Source organism: Malus domestica, chromosome 12, assembly GCF_042453785.1.
Source record: "Malus domestica chromosome 12, GDT2T_hap1".
In the NCBI taxonomy this organism is placed as follows: Eukaryota; Viridiplantae; Streptophyta; class Magnoliopsida; order Rosales; family Rosaceae; genus Malus; species Malus domestica.
Window position 1 is genome coordinate 26633806 of NC_091672.1, and position 22283 is coordinate 26656088.

Sequence of the window (22283 nt, forward strand, 5' to 3'; positions counted from 1 at the left end):
TAATTTTTGTTTTTAAATGTTTTGATTCAAGTAAAAGTCAATTTTCATCCAAAGTCATTCCTAGTGTCTAGTTTAAGTTTATTTAGTTGTTTTAAGCTGTTTTGAGTATTTTAAGTTTGCTTTGAGTCTTGTTAAGTAATTTTAAGTTTAGTTTTATGTTTTTGAGTCAGTTTAGAGGTTATTAGCAAGCCCTCCTAATCTCCGGTATAGAACAATCCCTACTTACATTCTTTACTACAATTGATAAAAGAGTGTTAAATTTGTGTGGTAAGATAATTTTCGCACCATGATGCAAGACATCATGATGGAGTCCAAATTTTCTCGACTCCACCTTCTTGCCGATTCCTTGATGATCTTCCACCATGCTTGTAGAACACCAAAAACTCTCAACATTTTTCTGGTATGCCTCTTGGTGTAAGGTAAAACACTCTTTGGCGTCATTTTTAGGGTTTGGAATTGCTTGGACAAGTGTTGACCACTTTGGGTAGATGACATCTGCCAAGTAATACCCCATATTGTATTGACGGTCGTTGATGTAGTAGTCAAGTTGAGGTGATTTACCTTCCGTCAGGTTATTGAAGATGGGTGAACACCCAAGAACTGTAATGTCATTTTGGGATCCAGAGACTCCAAAGAAAGCATGTCAGATCCATGTGTCATACGAGGCAACCGCCTCTAACACAATAGTTGGCTTTCTCGACCTTCCGCTAAAGCCTCATTACCATCCAGTGGGACAGTTCTTCCAATTCCAATGCATGCAGTCTAATGACCCTATCATGCCTGGAAACTCACGGTCTTCAGCTTTGCAAATGAGTCGATCCAGATCTTCTTGATTTGGCTCGCGGAGGTACTCCTTTTTGTAAAGCTGAACAATTGTGTTACATAATTCAGCAAGAGTATCGAGGCATGTAGACTCAGACATACCATGGGTTTCATCCATCGAATCAGTTGGGGAGGCATATGCCATCATTCGTAGTGCAACAATAACCTTCTGATGAGGTGAGAAACCAGGGCGGCATGCTCTGTCCAGTTTCTGTTGAAAGTATGGATTGACCTGATGGGCATCATGAAGTAAACGCTTGAAGACATGACGCCCCATCTAGAAGCGATGTCTGAAATCATCTTCTGTGTACATCAAGTTGAGGTTGAAGTAGTTGTTCATCAAATTGGAATGCGTCATTGCTCTATTTCGTGGTTTGTAAAAGCGACCAGCAACAGAGCCACCCCATAGAGGTTGTTCCTCAGTTGGCTGACACACCATGGCCGCAGCCATGGCTGCCATATATTGTGTGTTACGTCATGCTTCATCTTCTTCATAAACTCATCATCTTCTCGTCTCATCTGCGCCCATTTTTCTTCCAATTCGGAATTGGATGAGGACCCCCAATTGGAATTCGAAGATGATCCAAAGTTGGAATTCATTATAAACTTGAATTGAAAGAGATTGAAATGAAATAGATTGAATTCAAAGGTGTGTGAGTTATAGCCCAATATCCATCCTATTTATAACAAAAAACAATCAAATCCAACAATTAGCTGACGTCATGCTGACATCAACTAACCGTTGGATTTGAATTTGAATTTTTTCGGCCAAAATTTGTAAAAAAATATTAAAAAATTCTCATTTTTTCCTATAAATTTAAGTTGTTGTAGTTTTTAAATTTAATTTGTAGTTTTTAAACATAAGTTATAGTTTTTAAATTTAAATTGTTGTAGTTTTTAAATTTAAATAATAAATTATGTTTGGCCTTATGGCCTTTTGACTATCGGTTAGAAATAGTAAGAAATATGCTCATGCACTGTTTATTAAAATATTAATTTCTTGAATGATCAGAGAGCTAAAACGAGCCATATGTCATTCGTTCAGTTGAAAATGGTCCAAGTAAGACTAAAAAACACCAACACTTTTCACGAGAATAGTCCACGACCATGTCCATATATATCCAAACGGACCCCCAACCAAATGGAATTCTGCATGCCCTATCTCTATCTAGCTGCCCGGTCCTTCAAATGCAGAGAAAGGAGCTAGCGCAATAGCATAGTAGGCCATGTCATCATCATGATTGTCGTTTTCCAGATTTTGTTTGTCAAGTTGCTGGTTTTGATCTTTCCAGTTTTAAATAAATATGGACAACCATACGCGCTGTTCATAGAAAAAAAGGCAATTGTGAATAATTTTCAGAGGGACAAGATTCTCACAGTGTCATACTATAAAGAAATATCTCACATTAAAAGTTTATCAAATCTTGTTGCTTATAAAGAGTTGGATACTTCTCATATTGTCCATGAATTTTATGTAGGAATCTCAACTTTCTTTATAGTATCAGAATCAAGTTGCTCTACGACGTCACACGTAAGTATAAGCCAAATGGCCATCTGTGCTACATAACATTCAATTTGTAGTGCCATGTACTGTAGGTAAGAAAAAGGAAAACGAAAAAGAAGTTGCATAAAAGAACGAGAACACAGAAACTTAGATAATGAGACATGCCTGCATGGTGAATGGTGATGGAGTAAAAAGACACAAGAAAAAGTGGAAAAGGGGAAAACAAAAAGCTAATGAATTGAAATTCATCCAGAAATGTGTGAAAAGGACTAGTGTGGTCGAAATCTTCACATCTCAAAAATGAAGGAAAGGGTGGGTTCTGGTGAATGGTGATTTGTCTCTCCTTCACGTGTTCTTAGCTTGTGACTGTGTCAGCAACGTCAGAAATGCAGAAAGAGAACAAAAGGAGAAGAGAAAGAGTTCGAGGGGACGATGGTCCAAAAGACGAATAACTTTTACATGCAATGCCCACACCATAATATGTATCTATCTACTTCTGATCGAACTGCTTCATCTATTAATCTTTTGATTATTTACAGTAAATTATTTAATCTTTTGATCACTTTCTCTAATTATGTATTAGGGATTCAAATTAGTCGGCTTACTTTTTGTGGTAGAACGTGCTGCTTTTTGTTCGTATCTGTTTTTGGTTCTCTAGTTGTCAGTTGTCCAGACATTTTTCACTGTAAAAATGTTGGATCTTATTTACAAAAAAAAAAATTCACTGTACAGAGAGGGAGGGGATGCGGCACATAGAGAAGTGAGAGACGAGTAATTGTGAGGTATATTATATTCCACGCCATTGTACTTTTATTTAGGGGTGTGCTATCCAGACACCCCATTTTACTTCTCACACACCCCTTGATAATTTATGTCCGGTGATCTTCTTCAATTCATCCGATCCGACAGCCGAAAATTAAAAATTTTGTGAGAGGTAAAATGGGGTGTGTGGATATCACACCCCTTTATTTATAGTAGTAGGGAAGGTTAATTCCTTACCTAATAGGATTAACTCTAATAGGATAATATTTAGTCTAAGAGATATGGTAAAATCCCATAAAGATATCTTAGATATGTTAGAATTTACACAATTATATTCCTAATCTAACAGGACTGCAACATAAATCATATTTTACAAAAAAAAAAAAGTTGACGTTAGAGAGATTATCTAATTTGAACTATATTTATAAAACACATAATATATTTTATAAAATATGGTCCAAAAATATGAATCTCTAGCATTTTTCTTTTACAAAAGTCATACTAAGTGCTCTTATATTCTTTTTGGTTTCAGATCTGTACGAAATTGTTTTTGTCAAAAACACTTCTATTTATAAGTACTCTTAACAAAATTTCAAACACTAGAAAGCTTTTTTGATAAAGCGCACGTGCTTTCATAAAAAATAGTTCTAGATCCAAAATAACTTATGAATTTTTCTGCCGAACGTAGTTAGAAACTTAGAAAAAAATTGATTATCAGAAAGCGATTTGAAAAGTAGTCTTAAACAATCTTTTAGCGTATTCTTAACTTGTTATTGAGTAACAATGCTAAAGATGTTTTTGTACTTGTACCAAGTTTTTTTGTACCTCGTAATTAATAATAAGAAAATAACAAATTTCGGCATATTAACTAAAACTTGGTTAATAAGTTATATGCTTAATATAATTGTGAATAATAACATGCTTTTCAATTATTAATACTTGACGTTATAATATGAAGTATAATAATTTGAGTGAATTCATAATTACGTCATGTCAACATATTACCGTTACGCCAAATAATAAATTTCTTGAATTCTCTATGTTAAATTTTGCCTAAACCCCTTGCTTAATGATGGTCATGCATAACCCTAACTAGAAAATTTAATTAGCAAATACTTATCTCCTAATCTAGGGCAACATATAGCCGGTGGGAGAGGGTCAAACAAGGCCACATAGTTTTTTACTGCTAGGCTTTTGTTGGCTGTAAAAGTAAGTAAAAAGTTAAGTAGTAAAATATACAGAAGAGATCCTATACAAATAAAAAAAGAGCAAGAGGAAAAGGTTGATGGTGGTAATGCAGATGAAAGCAAAATGTCAACCACTAGGCTTCAATTTTCAGGAACTGAGAGATACTTCTCTCACTGGGTCGGTCACGAGGGTTCAATATTATTAGTGCATGTCGACAGCTTTTTACCCTCTTCCTTGTATTCTATTCATTTTCTTACTTCTATCGGAAACTTTTGACACGTATTATTATTTTATATGTTAGAATATAAGTAAATGATATCGTAGATATATATCTCAATTTTCGTTTATATTAATAAAAAATAAATACACACGTTATAATTTGAAAAACATAGTAACATCATGCCCGAGTATTCCTACATTGAAACCCTTCTCCTCTCTACCTTTTCATATGAGAGATGATCTTACACTCTTCTTTGGTTTCAGCCATTGAATGAAAAAAATGAAACGAAAATAATAACCAAGATTAAACAAGAGTGTGAAAAGTTAAAAAGAGTGCGTGTTTATCATTTTCGCTTAATAGATTAATTGGAAAAGGACCTAAATGTAATTCACATAAGCTAGTTTACGATATCAACGCAGCTATTTTCCTCGCTGTTAACGAAGCTGCAATACAAAAATGTTACATTACTTTAGGGTTTGCTTGGTAATGTAATCACTTATTAAGTAATCAGTAGCTAATTACCTTTTAGCCATAGCATCGTTTTCCCATGTGAATATTGGAATCGAAGACTTTGAGAACAATGAAAAGTTGTCCTTGTGAGGTCAAATACATATTAAATGTTAATTAGTAGTTAATTAGCATACAATTACTGGAATTACGGGTCCTTTTCTTGGACCAAAAACTAAATTCCAAAACAAATATTAATTGATTAAACAAGGACGAATTCGGACACTTCGTTTGGCGGAAGAAACAAACATTTCATGCATCTGCATGACTTAAAATACAAGATGCATCACAATCTTTCGTGTTGTCATATGTATTGCCATTCTTGGAGTAAAAAACCTTGTAATTATTGTCACAATGAAACTTGGCAACATGGAAATTGGATGGTTTTGTCATGACTCATGCATGACGTATCATATAGTGATGTGGCAAAATATATATTGCAAATTAGTGTCCATTTCAGCTTATTGTCTTGTTTCTTTTTTGTCAAGTTCAATGATCAAAAGCTTAAGAACTGTTTGATAACCATTTTGTTTTCAGTTTTTACTTCCTTTTTTTTTAATTGAAAGTTTGTTTAGTAACTACTTTTCAGTGTTCAATTAAAAAAAATGAAAACTCAAACTAAAATTTGAAAACACAAGGCCTTATTTTGAAGGGAACTGTTATTGGGACTCTAAAAAATCTCATTATGCACTCTAAACTTTCTATATTTAGAAAGAAAAAAAAATACAATTGAGAAGTGCACATTAAAATTTTTGGAGTGCTAACAACAATTCTCATTTTGAAAACTCTATAAAGTAGTTTTCAGTTTTCATGTTTTTGAAAACTAAATTAAAGTAGTTGCCAAACAAGATTTCAGTTTCGGTTAAAAAAATGAAAATAAAAATAAAAAATTGATAAGGAATTAGTTATCAAACGACCCCTTAATTACGTAGTGTGCAATGAAAATCTTTAGGGTATGTTTGGGTGAGGAACCTTGAAATTCCAAGGAACTTAGACAAAGTGATGAAGACATGGATCACAAAAAGTTAGATAAGAGGGATTATAAATGCATCTTCATGAATATAAACATAACATGATAAATTTGTACACTTTGTGATGCTCATTTGGTGCATTTTTATTTCCTCCTATTTAATTTTTTGTGATCCATCTCTTCCTCATTATGCATAAATTCCTTGGAATCTTGAAAGTTCCTCGCCCAAACATGCCTTGAGGAGTTTGTCTACAATGGCTAGGGTTCTTAAGGTTTCTCAATATGTTTTTTTTATCTTTCGGAAAATTGATAGGATATATGTAGAAAGATCTTTTAAATTGCCAATAACTTATCTATAATAAGCTACAATATTAAATTTTAGTACTCCTTATGAATATGTTGTGATCGTATGTTAGACCAAACATGAGATCTCCTTCAATCGAGTGGAGACTTGGTGCTGCAAGATAACTGATCATGTGTCTCAATAGGTGTTGAATGAAAATGTTTGTTGTTCGAGACCATGGTGCTTAAGTGGAAAAATATGAAGAAAGTCGAAATTCCATTATAATTAAAATTACTTGGTAATATTGAGAGGAGCCAAACTCCTTATAGGCTTATAGCTTTTGTATGGTTTGGTCCCTCACGATTTGGGACTTTGTCCTCACATTCTTACACGTCCCCTCACGTATTGCGAATTTTCAAGCCTACACATGAACAACACAAACATGATGACGTGTAACACGTGTAGTAGTTAGCCTTCACACACGTGTGGCTGTTTGGGCCAACCTGCTCTCATATCAACAAAGTTGGGGTTCCACCATAAAACCGTCAATTCTTATACCAACATTATAAAACATTATACTAAAAGAATAAGGTGGCAAATAGTTCATAGAAAATCTCACTTTAGAGAATTTCCTTAACCTTTCTCATTTAAGAATGGTTGCTGCATCCATGAGTACTAGCAGTCCCCCAAAATATGCAACAATTTCATCGAAAATAAATGCTCCCATCCAATTCCAATCTGATGAAAGAAAGAGGTTAGCACGTTTAATTTGTGGCAGGTAATAAATTAAATGGAAGAAATTAGGTTTGGTAATTAGTTGATTAACTTGTAGTGCTAGGGTTTTGTCTTCTCACTGTGGAGAGTAACAATAACGACGGACTGGTCTCCCAAAGACATCAATGTGCATCGCCAGATATCATAGGAATGGTCGTTCCAATTTCTGAACGCCAATGAAAACGTCAAACGCTTTACGATGAACCATGCACAGGAGAAAATTTTAATTGTGATGGGAACATATGTGGTTCACTACGTGTTTTCTATTGTTTTAATAGAAGTGGTGAGAATTTTTATTTTTTAAGTTATTAACTTTTTAGCAAACATATCCCACCATTTGTATAATAACACGTAGTGTACCTCCCCGTGTATCGATCACATTGAAAAATCTCTCCATGCATAGAGCCACAACCCACACCCTTCCCTTCTTTTCCAGTTCTTCCATATGTTTGTTTCTATCGCTAGCTAGCCTGCTTGGCTTCCACTAATCCTTATGTGTGTGTTTGAGACTGCTTCTGTAAATTTATAAGTGGGTATTGGGTATAGAAGTGCCTTTTTCATAAGCACTTGGGGCTGTCGTTCTGAATGTTTTGAGCTAGAAAGGTTCTTTTTATTATGTTTGACAAAAAAACTTGAGGCATGTTTGAGACAGCTTCACGAAGGGGTAAAAATTATTTATGATAACTAAAGGTGTTTATGACTACGTACGTTTGACAAAAAACTTAAATGTGCTTATGAATTGTAGAATGTTTTCTCAAAAAGCATATGAAGAAGCACTTCCAACTCTTTTTTTAGAAATTTGGAATTTCAATAAAAATTCATTGTATCTCTAATAAAACACTTCTTGTAAGTGTTTTCTAAAGAATCAAATCCAAACGAGCCTTATTAGTTTGTATATGCGATTATGGTTTTCTTATAGCATTTGTAGCATAAGCACTTATGAACAATAAATACTTCCTACAGAAGCAGCCAACGAGCAGAGAAAGCCCATTGTCCTATGAAGAGTAGCAACTATGAATTTCAAAATGCGCTTATGAGCAAAAGTGCTTCCTACAACAACAGTCCCAAAATATTTAACCTGCTACGAATAAAAGTGTTTACAAGCATAAAGTGTTTCCTGCACAAGCGGTTCTAAACCAACCCTAGTTATTTAATCCATGAGAAACAAATTAAAAGTTAAAAACAAATTATAAATGTCACTCAATACTACGGTCTGGTGATAATACTCTTCACTTGGAAGTGAGAGGTCTTAGGTTCGAATTTCGTGGATGGTGAATTCGATAACAAATTAAACTGTTCATTTTGTGGCTTAACCAAACTTCTCCTCCTCTTAGTGTAAATATATCGAAGCACGAAAAAAAAAATTACAAAGAGATTAAATTCATCCATCCACAAACAGACGTTTAGCTAATCGCCATTAATCCCACTCTCCCACCACGAGCAACCCTCTCGCCACCCTCCCTCCCTCCCACCTTTTCCTTCTCGGTTCTGGAAAAAACCAGATGCTTCCAAACGACATAACTTCGACGTACTAATATTATTTAAACTAGCTTACCACTTGGGACCTCGTGTTTTGCTTTGAAGTACTTCGAGCTAGAGAGAGAAAGACACACTGAGTCAGAGAGAGATTAAGAGAGAGAAAGACTGGAGAGATTTAAGAGAGAAGAAGGAATCCCAAAGCCGCTGTCCCAATCTTTACACCGTTATCTGCTTGGGACATTGCAATCCCCCTTGTTCCTCCCATTGCCGAGATCCCATTTTTATTATATCGGTCCAATCCATGAAGAAACCCGAACATCAAACACCTTCCTCTCTCTTTGTCCCAGTACTATTTAGTCCCGTTAGGTCCTCCAGGATCTCCAATAATCTTCCCAATGGCTACTTGTGCTCTTCTCGGTGACAATGGCGGCGATCGCATCAGCGGTAATGGCAGTAGTAACAACAACAATAGCGATAGCCTCGGTGGCGGTGGAGGAAACCCTTCTTACCCCATGAACAACAGCACTACCAATTCCAACAGCAGCAGCGTCGGGCAGCAGCCACCCAAGATGGTGAGAAAGCGAATGGCGTCTGAGATCGAAGTCCAAACCACCCTGACAAGCAGAACCGCCGGTTCGGACTATTTCAGGCTCTCCCGCCGCGGGATTATTAATAATAGTCCGCCAGTCCAGCCGGTTAATCAAAATCCAAACGCCAGTAAAGTGAATAGTAGTATGTTTTATCCCAACCACTCCACTATGCAGTTACCAGTACCATCTTCCACAAATTTTGCCGCTTTGACGTCACCTGGTGGGGCTTTATTGTCACCTACTTCTCCTTCTCCTTCTCCTTCTTCCGCTGCAGCAGCCGGCACCTGGGGTCCTATCGATCCATTGTCTTTTCATCGTCCTCTTCCGGTTCAGCCGACGACGACCTCCCAGACCACTACTACTCCTGCCGTTTGTGGGTTTTCAGGCCTGCCGTTGTTTCCGCCAGAAAAGACTACGCCTTTGAATACTAGTATTACTGCTACTACTCCGTCGTCCGTGTCCATGGAAGATGGGTCCTCCGCCGCCACGGCGTGGATAGACGGGATCATAAAGGACCTCGTCCACAGCTCCACCAACGTCTCCATCCCCCAGCTCATTCATAATGTTAGGGAGATTATCTTCCCTTGCAACCCCAGCCTCGCCGCTCTTCTAGAGTATAGACTCCGGTCAATATCCGAGCCGCTGCCGCCGCCTCCTCTGCCTCTTCCAGTTCCAAGCTTTAATCCAACCCCAATCCCGGACATAAGGAGGAGACAACAAGGTGGTCCTGGCCCTGGGGCTTTTAAGCTCAATATGGACTCCGGTGCACTACAAGACGTTGCAATCTTCAACCCATCAACGGTGGAAAACAATGACTTGTACTTGCAGTCGTGGTCTGGAGGAGCTGGCGGAGGAGGAGTTGGGCTGTCCCTACCCCAACCCAACCCTACTCCTGCCCCTATCACCTGCAACCAAACCAACCCACATCACCAAAGCCCTTCCTTCAATCAGGCAATTCATCAAACACAAGACAAGCAGTTAGAAAACTCTTCACCATCCTCCCCTGCGGCGGAGGCCACCACCCCAACAGTTGCACCCGCACCCACAACCACCCCCGCCACTGCCCCGCCAGAACCAACAACCTCAGCAGTATCCCTACTCAGAGAGAAAAAAGAAGAGATGCGGCAGCAAAAGCGAGACGAGGAAGGCCTCCACCTCCTCACCCTCCTCCTCAAATGCGCGGAGGCCGTCTCCGCCGACAACTTCGACGAAGCCACAAAAATCCTCCTCGAAATCTCGGAGCTCTCCACCCCGTTCGGCACCTCCGCCCAGCGCGTCGCCGCCTACTTCTCTGAAGCCATGTCGGCCCGCCTCGTCAGCTCCTGCCTCGGCATCTACGCCTCCCTCCCTCGCTCCTCCGTCCCCACCACCCACACACAAAAAATGGTATCCGCCTTCCAAGTCTTCAACGGCATCAGCCCCTTCGTCAAGTTCTCCCACTTCACAGCCAATCAGGCGATCCAGGAGGCGTTCGAGCGGGAGGACAGGGTTCACATCGTCGATCTCGACATAATGCAGGGTCTCCAATGGCCCGGGCTGTTTCACATCCTGGCCTCCAGGCCGGGTGGGCCTCCGTACGTGAGACTCACCGGCCTCGGAACCTCCATGGAGGCCCTAGAGGCCACAGGGAAGCGGTTGTCCGACTTCGCGGACAAGCTAGGGCTTCCATTTGAGTTCTTCCCCGTGGCGGAGAAAGTTGCGAACTTGGACCCGGAGAGGCTGAATATCAGCAAGAGAGAGGCTGTGGCGGTGCATTGGCTTCAGCATTCGCTTTACGACGTCACGGGTTCCGATTCCAGCACGCTCTGGCTTTTGCAGAGGTAACGTCTCTTCAATCCTACACAGTCCAATCCACTGCAATCCGATTCCAACACGCTCAGACCTTTACCACTTTTTCTGGTTAATATATATCATGAAAAATTCGAACTGGGTTTCTTTTGGGTTGCACTTTTTGATGTCTTTGATCGATGTTGGTGATCAAAGTATCAAACTTTATTAAGCACTATTGCACTAGCTAGCGCTGACTAATTATTTAACAAATAGTGATACATTGGGTTTAGATCAACCGCAACTTTCATGCACTTTCCAAATCTAGTAACTGCAAAAAGCTGCACCTTCGTAGTGGGCAAGAAGCAAAAATTAAAGATTTGATACTTTTTCTTTTATTCCGTTCATTTCTGATCTTTAAATTGAAAAAGTTGAAGCAGATAAAATTAGAATTAAACATAAGTGTGCTTAGGAGAAATGAGTGTTCGAAAATAATTTTTCGTGTTTTAATCAACGGCAATATTCAAACTTGGATACATTTCGGTACAAGGGTCGGACTATGTCTCATGTCTGCATGTTTTATTAAATATTACAATGCACATGTTATATATATTGTTTTTTTTATGTTTCTGTTACTGTATATTGATTCAGATTGGCGCCAAAAGTGGTAACGGTGGTGGAGCAAGACCTGAGCCACGCGGGTTCGTTCTTGGGCCGGTTTGTGGAGGCCATACACTACTACTCTGCCCTGTTTGATTCCTTGGGAGCGAGCTACGGCGAGGAGAGCGAGGAGAGGCACGTGGTGGAGCAGCAGCTGCTCTCCAGAGAGATTCGTAACGTTTTGGCAGTGGGCGGGCCGTCGAGGAGCGGAGAGGTGAAGTTCCACAACTGGAGGGAGAAGTTTCAGCAGACCGGGTTCAGGGGGATTTCCCTGGCGGGAAATGCTGCAAATCAGGCCGCCTTGCTGCTCGGGATGTTCCCTTCCGATGGGTACACTCTGGTGGAGGACAATGGGACTCTTAAACTGGGGTGGAAGGATCTCTGCTTGCTCACCGCTTCTGCATGGCGGCCGCCCTTTCATGCCGCTGCTAATCCAAACCTACACTATTGAGATGCTTTTGCCCATGTATGTATGAATACGATGCTTGGCGTCGGCGGTTGATGAGTTTGAATGTATTATCTTGTTGTGCTTACCCTACTTTAATCTTTTTTAGTTGAAATTGATGTTGAGTTTTGGAAGAAAACTTGGGTTTGGGGCCTATGGGCCTTGGGGAGGGAGAGGCTAGGCCTTCTACGTTTATGTTCGAAAATTATTTATCGCACTTTTTTTTTTTTTATCAGTGAGCGGTTGAGATTTAACTAAATAAGCTATAGTTAAATCTCAACCTTTCCTATTTTTTTCTTCTTTCTAAAATAATGCTCAGGTGAGACTTGCTCTTGCTCCGAAAGGCTTTAAACCATTGCCAAAAACTCTACATTGTTGCATCGCCTTGCAGTCGAGTATGTATCTTAGTCCTAGTGTGGTTCGATGATCCTCTGGGACCAACTACTGATCATTTTTAATAGAGAAATACTACCAAACTAATAATTCAACGTTCAATGCCCTATTTACAAAACAAACGTGTTATGTTTGATTCAACACCACCCAGGGGAATTTGGAACACTAGTCTTTTTTGGGAGCCCTAGTAACATTTGCAATAACTTTTGCATTTAGACCTTTTCACTTTTATCAAATATTATGTATCATTTTGTACATAAAAACAAGACATTTTAATCATTTCAGCTAGGGATTAAAGATGCAAAGCATAAAATATAATTTCAAAGACATTAAATGTCTGGTTTTTGTGTAAAAAATAACACGACGTTTAATAAAGTAAAACTGTCTAAATGTAAAGATAAGTGCAAAGGTTGCATTTCTCAAAAAAAAAAAAAAAAAAAACCAAGATTTAAAAAAGGCCTAATTGGATAAATGGTCCCCGTGGTCATAAGGTATTCGGATGATAGCCCCTGTGGTAAAAAAATTCGGATTTAAACCCCTGTGGTCTAAGTCTGTTAGGATTTAAACCCATGTGGTCTAAATCTGTTAGGATTTAAACCTTTCTGTTAAATAATGCTGATGTGGCTGCCACGTGGCTGCCAAATGGCTGCCACGTGGCAAAATAATAATTTTTAATTTTTTTTTAAAAAAAACCTGAATTAAAAAAAAAAAAAAAAAAAAAAAAAAAAAAAAAAACAAACAAACAAACCGGATCTGCAAGAAGAAGAAGGAAGAGGGAGAGGGAGGAGGGCGCGAGGAGACGGCTCCGGCGAGGGGGGAGCTAGTCTCCGGCGGGAAGAAGAAGAAGAAGAAGAAGAAGAACAAGAAGAAGAAGAAGAAGAAGAAGAAGAAGAAGTCGCGCAGGGAGACCGGCGGGAAGAAGAAGAAGAAGGAAGAAGGAGAGGGAGGAGGGTCGCGCGGGGAGAGGGCTCCGTCGGGGGGGGGGAGCTGGTCTCCGGCGGGAAGAAGAAGAAGAAGAAGGAGAAGAAGTCCGGCGGGGTGGGGGAACGGGCGGAGGGCGGAGGGCGGAGGGCGGGGGGGATTTTCTGGGTTTCTGCGTTTTTTTTTTTTTTTTTTTTTTTTTTTTTAATTCAGGTATTTTAAAAATTATTATTTTTGCCACGTGGCATATATGTGGCAACCACGTCAGCATTATTTAACCGAAGGGCATAAATCCTAACAGACTTAGACCACAGGGGTTTAAATCCGAATTTTTTTACCACAGGGGCTATCATCCGAATACCTGTTGACCACGGGGACCATTTATCCGATTAGGCCTTTAAAAAAAGGGAACTTTAACGAAAAGCACCCGGTACTGTTCACTTTAACGAAAAACCACATTTTTACACTAAAAAGTCAATCCTGGTACTATTCACTTTACCCTTTATTTTGTCCTTATCATTAAAACTCAAAGTTTTCAAGCCATTTTCATTAGTTTTCTTTTAAAAATATAGTCACTCAAGATCCTTCGAGAGGTGACCAAACCATCCTCAAGTATGCTTGAGCTCACCTAGAGCAGTTAAATAACTCTAAACCTACACCAAAAGTCATTAATCGAAAACTTCGCCACTTCTGAGTCGGGTCGTGTTCAACTCGTGCTTCTTAATTGTCGAAAAGCATAAGCGACTATCTTACCATGTTGCATTAACACGCAACCCAAACCCTATCGTGAGACATCATTTCAAGTGTCATTCTCATTTCTGACGTATCTTTCATTTAATAAGCACAAACACACAAAGAATGAAAAAAAGTAAAGATCTGAAGAGGAAGATGACAACACACACTTTTACTAATGGTAATTGAATTGATTTGTCAGAGAACAACAAAGCTGATACAAATTATAAAGTAGTTAGTCCACTGATATCACCTAAGAAAAACAAAAGTTGAAAAAAATTAAATAAAATAAAAATACAATCTCAGAAGAAATAGTAGCTAGCCACCCTTTCCTGTGTGCACATAATTATTTGCACAGCTTTCCCCTAAGCAGAAAATCTCCCCTTCAAATCATCACTTCCACCGGATTTGCCCGTCGAAATCGCCCTTCGTTCTCCTAATCCGGTAACCTCGGAAGCTTAAGCTGCCATCCCGGGAGCTTCGTCCTTCTGCTCTTTCCAGAAAGAAAAATAAATGTTTTGAGTTTTTTATTTACCAAAAAAATCACACTTGTGTGTTTGTGAAACTCTGGGCGGCTATCACTTCCTCTGCCTTGGAAGCTTTGATGAAAAATTCTCAGCACCGGTAAAATAAGGCATCCATCGGTAAGTGCTTCAGGAGCCCCATGCTTCATATAAAATCTGGTAGTGAACACGGACAATCAGCTCATCATGAATTCACGTTGCAGTCGCTCAAGAACTGATCTTCTCGGCTCAGAAAAATCTTCCAGTATCGTTTATATTTTGGGATCCCTAACTCAAGCCAAGGTTTCATCTTCCCGTTATAGTGCAACACTGCAGCTTTCTTTATCGGATAAACATCTATGTTATAGTCATGACCTAGCCCAGAGAGAGCCCAAGAACCGTCAAGAGGATAAATCAAGTCCCGAAAGGTAAGCAAACTTGCATGTAGTGCGGCAGCTTCATTTACTCCCTCTTGCGTCATCACCTGCAAATAAATCAGAAAATGCGAATGGCTCACAGACAATTGTATTAGCAAACCAAAAGCTAGACATAAAAATTGCTGAAATGGTTTTCAATGACGATAACATTTCACCAAAGATCATGAAACCCAACGGGGTCAAGCATTCAATCCTAACTCAAGCTAAGGTTAATGTTTTTACCCCCTCTTTTCCAAAGATAGTTAAAATAATTGCAACGATCATAGGTATTAGGTGAACTTAAAATGTCACTCACCTCCGTTACAAACTTTTTGTAAGTTTCAGTGAGATCGAGCTCTCTCCACTTAACCAGATCAATCACATTCAATCCAGACATCCAAGCGCATGAATTTTTATCGAAACTGTTCTTGCCAAGAACACTCTTCAGCAGACTCAACTTCACTGAGCACAACTGCACAGCAGCATTAACTTTCCCTTCCATGTTGAGGCTCCATAGTGCAGACAAGTCCTGCTGGACAACAACATCATCATCCAGAACCACAACTTTCTCCAAATTCTGGAATATCTCAGGGAGAAGATAGTGCGAATGAGAAAAAGTAGATAAGTATTCGGTCCTAGATTGGGCATCAATGCTATAGGAGACAAAGAACTCCAACGGCAGTGAAAGATAGAGTTTGCGGTTGTCCAGATTAAGCTGCTCCATGTTTAACACCTCAACTGTGGCTTCCTTGTAAGTATTTCTGAAAAACCATAGTTTCATAGCAAAGTAATTCTCTTGATCTGTCAGCACATGAAAAACAAGTTTCCTGCTATCCTGAAACATGGAAAAAAATTTAATCGGGATCATCACTAGAAGTGAAGCTAATTAGCAGCGAAATACGTATGAGAGAATAACTAATACATACTTCTGCATGCATTACAGTTGAGTTGATTACAACTGACGATGCAAGTACATTAGTGGAGAATATGACATAGTGCTGCAATGTACGATCAATGTATTTGTCAGCCAGAGAGGAGTCGGTATCGTCAAAAGGAGATCTAAAATATTCCACAGTCAGCCTCATTGACAGGCAGTGGTGGCTCTTTGGCATCGTCTGGACAGCAAGTTGGTAGAGAAAGACACTTTGTCTCATGTGGAAGTTAGCTTCATCCTCAGTCATGTCATATATTTGTCTCAGTTTCTTGTCAACGTTATTACAATCCACATGGAATGTTTTGGCTTTGGCTGTTGAAGCTTGCAACCTTTGTAGCTTCTTCTTAATCCTGATGAAACAATTGGCCATGTGCTTAGTTCAGCGGGGAAGCCGGACACATTGTCAATGCCCATGAAAAAAGAAATCTAAGAAAACCAGTATCGGACTGTCCCTAGAACAAGGTTCGAAAAATAAAACAGCAGCACAAATTTGCAAGAAAAAAAGAATGAATTACTTTCGCATTTTCAAGGCGATGCGACAACGAAATTCAACCAGTAGATCTTAAAACATCAATTGCAAGTACAAAACCCTTTTATGTTGTCATTGAGTGGAAAATGGGGAAATCACAAATAGTTTCCATAACTTACTGTGGGGGAAGATCAGCATCTGTAGTACTTTCACTAAGTACACGCTCCACCTCCTGAATATTTTGTCTCATCTCACGAGACAACTTGTCCTGTGATGAAAGTTTCGCTATACTAGGAAAATATGCTCGAGCTACAAATAATTGATCCTTCAATCTCTTCACCATAGCATCCTTCATGTCTTCTCTATGTTGTTCACGCCAAAGGCAGTAGCTCCCAAACTTCAACTCACATGATTTTCCACTTTGATCCACACCACCTTTGGCATAATCAATGATTTGAGCTGAGTCACCAGCTTTAGAGTTCTGCCAAAAAGATTCAAATTAAACAGAGGAGAAGACGATAACTATACAAGGACTTCAGAAAAGAAAAGGACTGACTTATACATACATTTTCAATGGGTTGTGATTGCGGATCATCATGAGGTGGCACTGAATATCCTGCAGTTATTAAAAATAAAATTTAATTTAATATCTATTACATGGCAAGTAAAAAGGATAGACAAACCTTAGAAGGCATTCAACATTAACAGACCTTTTGCTTGTTCATTATTGTGGACGGCACTGGCTTGTTCATTGTTATGGACGGCATTGACATTTTTGGTTTCATTTTTGGCTTGATGTGAAATAGCTTTATGCGAAATATTCTTTAGTATATCCTGGCACAAAATAAATAAAGGTAGAGAAAAAAATCAGGTCACTGATGACTTTAGATGCCTGCATCACATCCTCAAATTATTGACCATGTTTGTAGACCAAATGAATAAAATATTCCTGCAATGGTTCCTATAGGTCTTACATGCCAAACGTTTCAGAGTCAAAAAATTAATTCTCACATCATGGGTTAGTGAATGGCTGCCTTAAGCCGACCCACATGAACCTGGATACATGGGTGTCCCAAGATACAAATTCTGTTAATTAGGCAGCAACTATGAAAGGAGGGAAGACCCGTGAAACATATAGAAGCCCAGATGGAGAAACTAGTATGGTAAATCATAACGACATTTCTTCACTGTGGATCTTTACTTTCCTCGTTTCAAAGATGGATTAAATGCCAAGACGTGTAGAAAAAAGCAAATTTGTATGTGCCCATAACTAGTTTTCAGCTTCTCCTAAGGTACACAATTCTACAAGAACCAACCAAATGCGGTTTAAAATGATTTATTCATTTTTTTTCTTTCCATATTTTTTTATTGAAAACAATTCATCCATAAAAGCTTATGATCTTCAGTTACTGAACAATACGGTTGTACTTGTCCAAAGGAAGTGTCTACTGATTACTGTAGTGTTTATTCCTCAAGCTCCTGATCTAAAAGGTCTAAAGCACATCCTCCTGAAGAACTCTTAGATGTGTTAGAATAATCCAAAGCCCATTGGCATGTTAATCCAGTTAATGTATCCTAAACATAGAGAAAGAAAAATCAAAACCTGCTAATTGCATGTGACTCATTAATTTGTTGTGATGAATTAAAAGGTGCCGTACTCGAATATTTCAGAGCTGATTGTGTATTTTGTTGTATTTTCCCATAGTTTAGCACTTTTTAGAGGACCAAGCCAACACTTAAAAGTTCTTAGATGACCAGGGTGGATGAGGAAGTTGATGAATATCGTAGGCACAGGCACATGGCCAGAAGAATAGATCCTGGTAAATTCTGTGTCACCCCTTAGGCCCTCACACGTTAATAAAAATTAGACTTTTCGGGATAACGACCCTTAATGAGATGAACAAATTCCTAGCATAATTCATCTAAAATGAGGCCCAAGGTCTACTAGCAAGAGAATATCAACACAAAACTATTCCCTTTATCAACAAATACCACACATTTCAGTAAAAGTCGTCTGAAAGCGTAATAGTGATGATTCATCTAGAAGCCTATTTTCCTTTAACTAATTACGCATTGTAATCGCCCAAACACGAAGTAATCAAATGGAAAGCAGGGGTACCATAAAGAAACAAACATCAGAGCAGTGTGCAACGAATCAAACCTTTGAAAGGGTTGGTGCGAACTTTTTCACGAGATCATCTACACGCTTCGAACCAACCCCCTGCAAGCAACCAAAAAATCATTAATTTATCTCCACCAATGTGTTTCTGTTCGTGAATTCGATTTACAAAGGTGGCTAGTATGGTATACCCCTGACATATTAGAAGCGTTTATGATGATTCTTGTACCATATACTCCAATCTGACACCCAATTGAAAAACCGAAAAACGGATTAAAAACAGATCAACAACAAGAATGTAGGAAACAGAAAACAATTCCAAATTAACAAAACAAAGTTCTAGTTCTTACTGAAGGCGAACTTCGTTGTTCTGGTACATAACCTGCATTTGTGAACAAAAAGAACAAATCGAGATTTGAGAGAGATCCAAAACTACCATTGCAAAAGCAAAATCGGATCGGAGAGAAACAGATCTAGAGAGAGAGAGGAAGTTACCGGGAGGGTGAAAGCCATTGTGAAGGCCGAGAAGGAAGAGAAGAGGAACGAGCATGGAAAGAAAAACCAGACCCAACACTCCAATCACCAGCCCCTTCCATCGCCGCTTCCCGGAATAACCACCGCCCGCAACCCCGCCCTTCATTGCTTCGCCAACTCCTCCTAATCCGATCTCATTGCCGCAATTAAGCACCAAATCTACGACAATTAACGATAATCAACACCAATCCTCCTCCTCCTCCTCCTCCTTCTTCTTCCTCCCCCTCCGGTTGTTGCAGTGCCGATATCAAATGCGAACTCCCACCCGCACTCGCACTCCCAATCGCCGTCGCGGTCGGCGTCGCATCAACAAGCGAAACGCGGTGCTTCCTCTGTGGCATGAATCATTCTTTCCAATGATTTGATCGGTTGTTTCTGAGCTCAGAGTGTCTCGCACTGCGATTCCGAATCAAGGACGGGACGGGATTGGACTGGATTGGACAGTCCGGCACCGATTGGATTTTCCTACTTACAAACTGTGATTCTGTCCTTATTTTCTGAGGGAAAGATAAAGAGAAAACAAAAGAGAAGAGCTTACCGTGGTCTCGAGCTTTTTGGTTGGATTACATTCTTTACCCCTTCGCTTGATATTTATTTATTTTGTTTGTTTTTTATTTTTGGTTCGTGACCGGACTTTCTTCCTTTATAAGCAACAATTAGTATCTGTATACTATTATCTTGCATTATACAAGTGTGATATTTTAATTATTTTGTTTAAATTTTAATTAGATGTGAAATAATACGTTATATAATTTGTATTTTTTCAATTTTTTTTTATATAAAACGAGTTTATCGTAACGTTCTAATCTAATAATACAATTTTATATTTAAATTTCTATCCGCATAATTATGCATAATAAGTTCAACATAAATTGTTCTCGTGTACTTTTTTTTTTTAATTAAGATTGCAACAAATCACCTTAATGCTAGGCGCAGCTAAATTATTTATAAATTGTTCTCGAGTATCTTGTTGCTTATGTGTAACTAAGCAACAATTTATTTTAAGAAAAACTAATGAAAATTGTTTGAAAATTTTAAGTTTTAACGATAAAGACAAATAAATGGTAAAGTGAATAGTATCATGATTGATTTTTTAGTGTAAAAACGTGGTTTTTCGTTAAAGTGAACAGTAGCAGGAACTTTTCGTTAAAGTTCCCTTCATTTTAATGTCATACTCTTACAAGTTTCGGCTACTAAGCTCAGCAAATTGTTCTGTATTTTATACGGGTAATATGTATTTAGTCTTTTCAACATAAAAATCAACCAAAAATATTAGAACTCGTTTGGATGTATTTTTAAAATGACTAAAAATGTTTTTAGAGAAAATATTTTTTGGTTTCAAAAGCACTTGAAGTGCTTTCTACAAGAAGCACTGGTTATGTGATTCTTCTAAGAAGCAATTTAAGTATTTTTTCAGGATTTACTTGCATTTTTACTAAGGTTTGGTTCCAAGAATATTTTCATCAAAAATGTTTTCAGTTATTTTAAAAGTATATCCAAACAAGTTCTTAATTAAATTTGTTTATATCATATTTAGGGCTTCCGTATTTAGACCTCGTATAAATACTCGGATTACTTAAATGTAATTATATGATAAAGGAAGAGGCAAATATGTAATAAGTGAGGATTCCTTATTCTATAAAATAACCCTTCACCCTCCCAATTGGGAGAGGCCATTTCTGAGGCCATTTTCCTAAGCCCTCTCACCCCCTCTCAAAGCTCTCATATTCAGAGGTTATCTCCCTCACCTCTCAGATAAATACAATAATCAGTGTGGACGTAGTCCAAATATTGAGGTGAACCACGATACATCTTGTGTTATTTACATTATTTACAGATTCACGGTCGGATTTACGTTGTTCCAAGACCTTCGGTTTTGGGAATCAACAAAATTCATAAACTAACCATGGCGGAGTTTTTTTCAGTCATAACATCTGTGAAATGCTTACATGGCAGCGAAAATATGACACAAAATCAATTTCATAATTGTATTTGTTTAAATTTACAAATCCGACTATAAATTTTGAGTGTTAGTCGAATTTTCATTTAAAATGCAACTGTTGAGTTTTCAAACAATCTTTCTTAGGAAGATTACGAAAGTACTTGTGGCTGTCCAAAACATTTCTGTCGCAATAACATGCATGGGCTCCGCGTCCGGATGAAAATTTTAGTGTGTGGAAACACGTTTCGGTACATCAAATATTATAATTCAAATACTTGTTTATTTTTTTTGTCCATCCATTTATATTATGACAGTTAATATATTAAGAAATTTTATTTGAACCTTAAAAGCTTCTTTCCACACCCAACTCTAATATTTTTGCCCTTAAACTCTGCACTTTACCCCCAAATTAATGTGAGATAAGAAAAATATATTGAAATGAGATGAACCCATATGTGGAAGGTAAATGGGCTGCTATGGAAGGCAGAAGTTGCCTTGAAAAATCACCAGCAAATCTCTGGTGGGGCATGAGGTGGAAGTGACCATGGGTGTAAAAAGATACTTTGAGTTTGTTTTTTGTTTTTTCAGTTTTATAAGATCATCTCTAATGATGGGCTAAATGCTAAATTTTTCCATTTATTCCCCCCCCCCAAAACATCCTCCAACCCATGCTAAAACATAGGGCTAAAAGCCAAATGCCAAAGCTTGGCCAAATTCCCCCTGCGAGTGAACTCGCGAGCAGTTGGGCCAATCTCGGCCCGGTCACTCTCAAACGCACCCACGCGATGGGTTTGCAGACATTGCCCGACAGGGGTGTGCCCCTCTGTCATAGGATGTCGGCCACCTAAAAAACCCCAACGACTCTATTTTTAAACCAAGGGCTGAGATCTAAGGATAGTTGGTTGATCCAACGGTCCTGTTGACCCTAAAAACTACCAAGCCTACGTGGCGCGCATGCCGAGTAATTTATGAGCTAACTATGTCCTTCGGTGAATGTGGGGCGTGCCAACTTGTCGGCCGAGCTCGGCCGAGGAGTAAAATTTGTTGATGTTGTGTTGGGTGTGCAGCTGACTTCTACGTCTTGCGATTGCGACTGAGGAAGGAACACGTCTCGACCTCTTGGGTTCTCGAACCTGAAGACAAGGCTACTATTCTTACGAAGTTCACGAATCGTCGTCGTCGAATTCGGTCACAGTGACAGTATTCGTCAGAGTAAACTCACGCCGAATCGACACCAAAGTGTAAGGGCACAAATACTCAAAGCGGATATAAGTCTTAATAGTGAATGTGATTCGTCCGTCTGAATGCCGAACTCTAAATCCCACTTGAGAGTATCCAATCATAAAATA

General features: G+C 38.8%; 3 protein-coding genes across 3 annotated transcripts; 1 reads left to right on the forward strand and 2 right to left on the reverse strand.

Moving 5' to 3' along the window:
- Positions 1–718: 718 nt before the first annotated feature.
- Positions 719–1099, reverse strand: LOC139189912 (uncharacterized). The gene has a single exon (XM_070809178.1). It carries the CDS (start codon positions 1097–1099, stop codon positions 719–721), a length of 381 nt encoding a protein of 126 aa, XP_070665279.1.
- Positions 1100–8427: 7328 nt separating this feature from the next.
- On the forward strand, positions 8428–12188 carry LOC103450799 (protein SCARECROW-like). Its single transcript, XM_008390190.4, has 2 exons — positions 8428–10919; positions 11518–12188. Exons 1-2 carry the CDS (start codon positions 8905–8907, stop codon positions 11975–11977), a joined length of 2475 nt encoding a protein of 824 aa, XP_008388412.2. The 5' UTR covers positions 8428–8904; the 3' UTR covers positions 11978–12188.
- Positions 12189–14187: 1999 nt separating this feature from the next.
- On the reverse strand, positions 14188–19574 carry LOC103450798 (probable galacturonosyltransferase 7). Its single transcript, XM_008390189.4, has 10 exons — positions 18954–19574; positions 18809–18840; positions 18650–18700; positions 18501–18560; positions 17050–17173; positions 16906–16955; positions 16519–16820; positions 15863–16220; positions 15253–15771; positions 14188–15004 (listed from the first exon to the last, which is right to left on the reverse strand). The coding sequence occupies exons 1-10, from the start codon at positions 19096–19098 to the stop codon at positions 14726–14728; spliced, it is 1920 nt and encodes a 639-aa protein (XP_008388411.1). The 5' UTR covers positions 19099–19574; the 3' UTR covers positions 14188–14725.
- Between the last annotated feature and the right edge of the window lie 2709 nt (positions 19575–22283).

Bases quoted from the DNA above. Each gene is read 5' to 3' on its own strand.
- LOC139189912 (XM_070809178.1), bottom strand. From the start codon at position 1,099: ATGGGGCGTCATGTCTTCAAGCGTTTACTTCATGATGCCCATCAGGTC.
- LOC103450799 (XM_008390190.4), top strand. From the start codon at position 8,905: ATGGCTACTTGTGCTCTTCTCGGTGACAATGGCGGCGATCGCATCAGC. The intron at 10,920-11,517 runs GTAACGTCTCTT...ATATTGATTCAG, and splicing joins ACGCTCTGGCTTTTGCAGAG to ATTGGCGCCAAAAGTGGTAA.
- LOC103450798 (XM_008390189.4), bottom strand. From the start codon at position 19,098: ATGAAGGGCGGGGTTGCGGGCGGTGGTTATTCCGGGAAGCGGCGATGG. The intron at 18,561-18,649 runs GTATACCATACT...GGTTGCTTGCAG, and splicing joins ACGCTTCTAATATGTCAGGG to GGGGTTGGTTCGAAGCGTGT. The intron at 17,174-18,500 runs GTTTGATTCGTT...ATTTTGTGCCAG, and splicing joins TCGCACCAACCCTTTCAAAG to GATATACTAAAGAATATTTC.